Consider the following 8,475-nt stretch of genomic DNA (forward strand, 5'->3'; position numbering starts at 1 on the left):
TTCTTATTTAAGTCTCACGTTTTAGACATTTTAGCTAATAACGTGAGTTCAAGACTGATTCACGAGTCTTTTTGATGCTGATTTATTTAAAAAAAAAGTTATTTGTTTGTATATCAGACTGTACTGGTCTCAAATTTTTTTATTGTTCCAGGATTTTGTTTTTTAATCGGTTATGAGCAAGAACTGAGTCCCAGTTTTCGCTTGGTAATGACTCACGTTCTCATTATTATTGTTTTGTTGTTTTTCTGTTTTAGGCCCGATGTGAACGGATTATTATCTCCAGACCAGACCAGCTGTGAAACAGGCAAATTCATGTTCATGTTCATTCGGATATAAGCACTTGTCCGTTCATTAGCACTTGTAGTGACACTTGGTTTTGATTATGCAGACAAAGATGAAGCCCTGAGTGTCAACAGATTACAGGCTGCTAATAAACCGCAGTTTATCCATAATCCAGGACTTCTCTCATTCCAGCCTCCCAGGTGAGTGTGTGTGTGTGTGTGTGTGTGTGTGTGTGTGTGTGTATGTGTGTTAGGGAATGTGACGAGTGTGATCGATCAGCCATAGCGTCTGATGATTTCTCATGTAACGGCCAGCGTTTCCTGCAGTTTCCACCCACAGATCAAGTGGTTTCAGAGGGGCGAGTTTGTGACCATCTGCGTAAAGCTCATCAATCCCGTGATGCAGAAGTGTGAATTCAGCTCTGACACCGTCATCTACAGGTCACATGATCATAATGTCATCTCATCCGTATGGATCCTTGACATGTCACTTTACTGTCCGTAATGAAGCAGAGAACATGTGCATTGTATAGTGTTTAATGGGGATCTTTTGATGCATGTGATCTCAGTGGGTACGTGAATGGCCGGCATTACCACACAAAGCTGGAGCTGTCCGGTGACATCATCGCAGAGAAGTGCTCATGGGAAATCAAGTGCAATGAGCCCGTGATGAAGCTTATGAAAAAGGAAAAGCAGGACTGGACAACGCTCCTCAAACACAAGGCATGTATATCTTCTTCAGGAGTGGCCAGAGATGCATGAATTATGCTGTATTGTGTAGAATCACCCTGATTTCTAATCTTTCTCCATAGAGTGCCTTCGTCAGCTACGAGTTTGACCACATCGATGAGGCTCGTGCTTCTCCAGTGAACGGTGAGGAATAAATATGTGTCACTCTCATAAGCTCAGTTTTCCCCAGGAGTATTAAGAGTGTATAAAATATAAACATGATAAAATGACTAGGGCTGCAACTAACGATTATTTTAATAATCGATTAATCTGTCGATTATTTTTTCGATTAATTGGATAAAAAAAAAGCATTAATTTCCAACCCTTTATTCAAAAACAGAACTGACAGTGCAAATTCACAGTGCAAAAAAAATCTTAAGAAAGTGCACAAGTAATACATTTTTTTTTAATTGACTAACACAAAAAACATACACATGTGCTTTACATCTGCCAAATATATAGGACTTTTTTTTTAAATAAAGTGCACAAAAAGATGTATATATTTTTTAAGGGACCTGAGCTGTCAGAACAATAAATAATTTTAAAAAAATAAAGAAAAATACAAATCAGAAAACTTAACAGGATTTGTTTAAACGTCAGAACTTGTTCTCCACACTACACTCACAGACGCACACACTCACAGACGCACACACTCACAGACGCACACACTCACAGACGCACACACTCACAGACGCACACACTCACAAAAAAATACAATGGATTGACCACCTCGTATGGTATTTTACAGCTCATCCTTTCCGAGCATATAGTGAAGTTTCTCTGAGTCATTTAGACTTAGAGTAAAGAATGAAAAATTCAGTGCTGCTCGGACACACTCGGTCTCTCTTGCGCGTGCAGACACACTCGCGCCCAAACACACTCGCGCCCAAACACACTCTATATCGCGCGCTCTCGGACACACTCGATCTCTCTTGCGCGTGCAGACACACTCGCGCCCAAACACACTATATCGCGCGCTCTCGGACACACTCGGTCTCTCTTGCGCGTGCAGACACACTCGCGCCCAAACACACTCTATATCGCGTGCTCTCGGACACACTCGATCTCTCTTGCGCGTGCAGACACACTCGCGCCCAAACACACTCTATATCGCGCGCTCTCGGACACACTCGGTCTCTCTTGCGCGTGCAGACACACTCACGCCCAAACACACTCTATATCGCGTGCTCTCGGACACACTTGATCTCTCTTGCGCGTGCAGACACACTCGCGCCCAAACACACTCTATATCGCGCGCTCTCGGACACACTCGGTCTCTCTTGCGCGTGCAGACACACTCGCGCCCAAACACTCTATATCGCGTGCTCTCGGACACACTCGATCTCTCTTGCGCGTGCAGACACACTCGCGCCCAAACACTCTATATCGCGTGCTCTCGGACACACTCGGTCTCTCTTGCGCGTGCAGACACACTCGCGCCCAAACACACTCTATATCGCGTGCTCTCGGACACACTCGGTCTCTCTTGCGCGTGCAGACACACTCGCGCCCAAACACTCTATATCGCGTGCTCTCGGACACACTCGATCTCTCTTGCGCGTGCAGACACACTCGCGCCCAAACACACTCTATATCGCGTGCTCTCGGACACACTCGGTCTCTCTTGCGCGTGCAGACACACTCGCGCCCAAACACTCTATATCGCGTGCTCTCGGACACACTCGATCTCTCTTGCGCGTGCAGACACACTCGCGCCCAAACACACTCTATATCGCGCGCTCTCGGACACACTCGGTCTCTCTTGCGCGTGCAGACACACTCGCGCCCAAACACTCTATATCGCGCGCTCTCGGACACACTCGGTCTCTCTTGCGCGTGCAGACACACTCGCGCGCAAACACACTCTATATCGCGCGCTCTCGGACACACTCGGTCTCTCTTGCGCGTGCAGACACACTCGCGCCCAAACACACTCTATATCGCGCGCTCTCGGACACACTCGGTCTCTCTTGCGCGCAAATAGACTCGGTCTCTATCGCGCGCTCTCAGATGCACTCGGTCTCTCTCGCGTGATGGTGTTTGTGGTCCTTCAGTGAGTGTGATGGTGTTTGTGGTCCTTCAGTGAGTGATGGTGTTTGTGGTCCTTCAGTGAGTGTGATGGTGTTTGTGGTCCTTCAGTGAGTGTGATGCTGTTTGTGGTCCTTCAGTGAGTGTGATGGTGTTTGTGGTCCTTCAGTGAGTGATGGTGTTTGTGGTCCTTCAGTGAGTGTGATGGTGTTTGTGGTCCTTCAGTGAGTGTGATGGTGTTTGTGGTCCTTCAGTGAGTGTGATGGTGTTTGTGGTCCTTCAGTGAGTGTGATGGTGTTTGTGGTCCTTCAGTGAGTGTGATGGTGTTTGTGGTCCTTCAGTGAGTGTGATGGTGTTTGTGGTCCTTCAGTGAGTGTGATGGTGTTTGTGGTCCTTCAGTGAGTGTGATGGTGTTTGTGGTCCTTCAGTGAGTGTGATGCTGTTTGTGGTCCTTCAGTGAGTGTGATGGTGTTTGTGGTCCTTCAGTGAGTGATGGTGTTTGTGGTCCTTCAGTGAGTGTGATGGTGTTTGTGGTCCTTCAGTGAGTGTGATGGTGTTTGTGGTCCTTCAGTGAGTGTGATGGTGTTTGTGGTCCTTCAGTGAGTGTGATGGTGTTTGTGGTCCTTCAGTGAGTGTGATGGTGTTTGTGGTCCTTCAGTGAGTGTGATGGTGTTTGTTGTCCTTCAGTGAGTGTGATGGTGTTTGTGGTCCTTCAGTGAGTGTGATGGTGTTTGTGGTCCTTCAGTGAGTGTGATGGTGTTTGTGGTCCTTCAGTGAGTGTGATGGTGTTTGTGGTCCTTCAGTGAGTGTGATGGTGTTTGTGGTCCTTCAGTGAGTGTGATGGTGTTTGTGGTCCTTCAGTGAGTGTGATGGTGTTTGTTGTCCTTCAGTGAGTGTGATGGTGTTTGTGGTCCTTCAGTGAGTGTGATGGTGTTTGTGGTCCTTCAGTGAGTGTGATGGTGTTTGTGGTCCTTCAGTGAGTGTGATGGTGTTTGTGGTCCTTCAGTGAGTGTGATGGTGTTTGTTGTCCTTCAGTGAGTGTGATGGTGTTTGTGGTCCTTCAGTGAGTGTGATGGTGTTTGTGGTCCTTCAGTGAGGAGTGTTTGTGGTCCTTCAGTGAGTGTGATGGTGTTTGTGGTCCTTCAGTGAGTGTGATGGTGTTTGTGGTCCTTCAGTGAGTGTGATGGCGTTTGTGGTCCTTCAGTGAGTGTGACGAGTGTTTGTGGTCCTTCAGTGAGTGTGATGGTGTTTGTGGTCCTTCAGTGAGTGTGACGAGTGTTTGTGGTCCTTCAGTGAGTGTGACGGGTGTTTGTGGTCCTCAGTGTTTCAGTGAGTGTGATGGTGTTTGTGGTCCTTCAGTGAGTGTGATGGTGTTTGTGGTCCTTCAGTGAGTTTGATGGTGTTTGTGGTCCTTCAGTGAGTGTGATGGTGTTTGTTGTCCTTCAGTGAGTGTGACGAGTGTTTGTGGTCCTTCAGTGAGTGTGATGGTGTTTGTGGTCCTTCAGTGAGTGTGATGGTGTTTGTGGTCCTTCAGTGAGTGTGACGAGTGTTTGTGGTCCTTCAGTGAGTGTGATGGTGTTTCTGGTCCTCAGTGAGTGTGACGAGTGTTTGTTGTCCTTCAGTGAGTGTGACGAGTGTTTGTGGTCCTTCAGTGAGTGTGATGGTGTTTGTGGTCCTTCAGTGAGTGTGATGGTGTTTGTGGTCCTTCAGTGAGTGTGACGAGTGTTTGTGGTCCTTCAGTGAGTGTGATGGTGTTTGTGGTCCTTCAGTGAGTGTGATGGTGTTTGTGGTCCTTCAGTGAGTGTGATGGTGTTTGTGGTCCTTCAGTGAGTTTGATGGTGTTTGTGGTCCTTCAGTGAGTGTGATGGTGTTTGTTGTCCTTCAGTGAGTGTGATGGTGTTTGTGGTCCTTCAGTGAGTTTGATGGTGTTTGTGGTCCTTCAGTGAGTGTGATGGTGTTTGTTGTCCTTCAGTGAGTGTGACGAGTGTTTGTGGTCCTTCAGTGAGTGTGATGGTGTTTGTGGTCCTTCAGTGAGTGTGATGGTGTTTGTGGTCCTTCAGTGAGTGTGATGGTGTTTGTGGTCCTTCAGTGAGTTTGATGGTGTTTGTGGTCCTTCAGTGAGTGTGATGGTGTTTGTTGTCCTTCAGTGAGTGTGATGGTGTTTGTGGTCCTTCAGTGAGTGTGACGAGTGTTTGTGGTCCTTCAGTGAGTGTGATGGTGTTTGTGGTCCTTCAGTGAGTGTGACGAGTGTTTGTTGTCCTTCAGTGAGTGTGATGGTGTTTGTGGTCCTTCAGTGAGTGTGACGAGTGTTTGTGGTCCTTCAGTGAGTGTGATGGTGTTTGTTGTCCTTCAGTGAGTGTGATGGTGTTTGTTGTCCTTCAGTGAGTGTGATGGTGTTTGTGGTCCTTCAGTGAGTGTGATGGTGTTTGTGGTCCTTCAGTGAGTGTGATGGTGTTTGTTGTCCTTCAGTGAGTGTGATGGTGTTTGTTGTCCTTCAGTGAGTATGATGGTGTTTGTTGTCCTTCAGTGAGTGTGATGGTGTTTGTTGTCCTTCAGTGAGTGTGATGGTGTTTGTTGTCCTTCAGTGAGTGTGATGGTGTTTGTGGTCCTTCAGTGAGTGATGGTGTTTGTGGTCCTTCAGTGAGTGTGATGGTGTTTGTGGTCCTTCAGTGAGTGTGATGGTGTTTGTGGTCCTTCAGTGAGTGTGATGGTGTTTGTGGTCCTTCAGTGAGTGTGATGGTGTTTGTGGTCCTTCAGTGAGTGTGATGGTGTTTGTGGTCCTTCAGTGAGTGTGATGGTGTTTGTGGTCCTTCAGTGAGTGTGATGGTGTTTGTGGTCCTTCAGTGAGTGTGATGGTGTTTGTGGTCCTTCAGTGAGTGTGATGGTGTTTGTGGTCCTTCAGTGAGTGTGATGGTGTTTGTGGTCCTTCAGTGAGTGTGATGGTGTTTGTGGTCCTTCAGTGAGTGATGGTGTTTGTGGTCCTTCAGTGAGTGTGATGGTGTTTGTGGTCCTTCAGTGAGTGTGATGGTGTTTGTGGTCCTTCAGTGAGTGTGATGGTGTTTGTGGTCCTTCAGTGAGTGTGATGGTGTTTGTGGTCCTTCAGTGAGTGTGATGGTGTTTGTGGTCCTTCAGTGAGTGTGATGGTGTTTGTGGTCCTTCAGTGAGTGTGATGGTGTTTGTGGTCCTTCAGTGAGTGTGATGGTGTTTGTGGTCCTTCAGTGAGTGTGATGGTGTTTGTGGTCCTTCAGTGAGTGTGATGGTGGTTTGTGGTCCTTCAGTGAGTGTGATGGTGTTTGTGGTCCTTCAGTGAGTGTGATGGTGTTTGTGGTCCTTCAGTGAGTGTGATGGTGTTTGTGGTCCTTCAGTGAGTGTGATGGTGTTTGTGGTCCTTCAGTGAGTGTGATGGTGTTTGTGGTCCTTCAGTGAGTGTGATGGTGTTTGTGGTCCTTCAGTGAGTGTGATGGTGTTTGTGGTCCTTCAGTGAGTGTGATGGTGTTTGTGTCCTTCAGTGAGTGTGATGGTGTTTGTGGTCCTTCAGTGAGTGTGATGGTGTTTGTGGTCCTTCAGTGAGTGTGATGGTGTTTGTGGTCCTTCAGTGAGTGTGATGGTGTTTGTTGGTCCTTCAGTGAGTGTGATGGTGTTTGTGGTCCTTCAGTGAGTGTGATGGTGTTTGTGGTCCTTCAGTGAGTGTGATGGTGTTTGTTGTCCTTCAGTGAGTGTGAGGTGTTTGTGGTCCTTCAGTGAGTGTGATGGTGTTTGTTGTCCTTCAGTGAGTGTGATGGTGTTTGTGGTCCTTCAGTGAGTGTGATGGTGTTTGTGGTCCTTCAGTGAGTGTGATGGTGTTTGTTGGTCCTTCAGTGAGTGTGATGAGTGTTTGTGGTCCTTCAGTGAGTGTGATGGTGTTTGTGGTCCTTCAGTGAGTGTGACGAGTGTTTGTGGTCCTTCAGTGAGTGTGATGGTGTTTGTTGGTCCTTCAGTGAGTGTGATGGTGTTTGTTGTCCTTCAGTGAGTGTGATGGTGTTTGTGGTCCTTCAGTGAGTGTGATGGTGTTTGTGGTCCTTCAGTGAGTGTGATGGTGTTTGTGGTCCTTCAGTGAGTGTGATGGTGTTTGTGGTCCTTCAGTGAGTGTGATGGTGTTTGTGGTCCTTCAGTGAGTGTGATGGTGTTTGTGGTCCTTCAGTGAGTGTGATGGTGTTTGTTGGTCCTTCAGTGAGTGTGATGGTGTTTGTGGTCCTTCAGTGAGTGATGGTGTTTGTGGTCCTTCAGTGAGTGTGATGGTGTTTGTGGTCCTTCAGTGAGTGTGATGGTGTTTGTGGTCCTTCAGTGAGTGTGATGGTGTTTGTGGTCCTTCAGTGAGTGTGATGGTGTTTGTGGTCCTTCAGTGAGTGTGATGGTGTTTGTGGTCCTTCAGTGAGTGTGATGGTGTTTGTGGTCCTTCAGTGAGTGTGATGGTGTTTGTGGTCCTTCAGTGAGTGTGATGGTGTTTGTGGTCCTTCAGTGAGTGTGATGGTGTTTGTGGTCCTTCAGTGAGTGTGATGGTGTTTGTGGTCCTTCAGTGAGTGTGATGGTGTTTGTGGTCCTTCAGTGAGTGTGATGGTGTTTGTGGTCCTTCAGTGAGTGTGATGGTGTTTGTGGTCCTTCAGTGAGTGTGATGGTGTTTGTGGTCCTTCAGTGAGTGTGATGGTGTTTGTGGTCCTTCAGTGAGTGTGATGGTGTTTGTTGTCCTTCAGTGAGTGTGATGGTGTTTGTGGTCCTTCAGTGAGTGTGATGGTGTTTGTGGTCCTTCAGTGAGTGTGATGGTGTTTGTGGTCCTTCAGTGAGTGTGATGGTGTTTGTGGTCCTTCAGTGAGTGTGATGGTGTTTTGTGGTCCTTCAGTGAGTGTGATGGTGTTTGTGGTCCTTCAGTGAGTGTGATGGTGTTTGTGGTCCTTCAGTGAGTGTGATGGTGTTTGTGGTCCTTCAGTGAGTGTGATGGTGTTTGTGGTCCTTCAGTGAGTGTGATGGTGTTTGTGGTCCTTCAGTGAGTGTGATGGTGTTTGTGGTCCTTCAGTGAGTGTGATGGTGTTTGTGGTCCTTCAGTGAGTGTGATGGTGTTTGTGGTCCTTCAGTGAGTGTGATGGTGTTTGTGGTCCTTCAGTGAGTGAGGTGTTTGTGGTCCTTCAGTGAGTGTGATGGTGTTTGTGGTCCTTCAGTGAGTGTGATGGTGTTTGTGGTCCTTCAGTGAGTGTGATGGTCGTTTGTGGTCCTTCAGTGAGTGTGACGAGTGTTTGTGGTCCTTCAGTGAGTGTGATGGTGTTTGTGGTCCTTCAGTGAGTGTGATGGTGTTTTGTGTCCTTCAGTGAGTGTGACGAGTGTTTGTTGGTCCTTCAGTGAGTGTGATGGTGTTTGTGGTCCTTCAGTGAGTGTGATGAGTGTTTGTGGTCCTTCAGTGAGTGTG

The 8,475-nt window shown here is 47.5% G+C and overlaps 1 protein-coding gene across 1 annotated transcript in view; it reads left to right on the top strand.

The window, feature by feature from the left end:
- tdrd12 (tudor domain containing 12) overlaps nt 1-8,475 on the top strand; it is a 75,222-nt gene that overhangs the window by 62,386 nt on the left and 4,361 nt on the right. Inside the window, exons 30-34 of the mRNA XM_079602916.1 lie at nt 255-304; nt 389-482; nt 609-722; nt 851-1,004; nt 1,094-1,154. Of these exons, the coding sequence (XP_079459042.1) occupies nt 255-304; nt 389-482; nt 609-722; nt 851-1,004; nt 1,094-1,154 (473 nt within the window). The remainder of the gene's footprint in view (nt 1-254; nt 305-388; nt 483-608; nt 723-850; nt 1,005-1,093; nt 1,155-8,475) is intronic.

Source organism: Phoxinus phoxinus (genome assembly GCF_949152265.1).
Source record: "Phoxinus phoxinus genome assembly, chromosome: 25".
In the NCBI taxonomy this organism is placed as follows: Eukaryota; Metazoa; Chordata; class Actinopteri; order Cypriniformes; family Leuciscidae; genus Phoxinus; species Phoxinus phoxinus.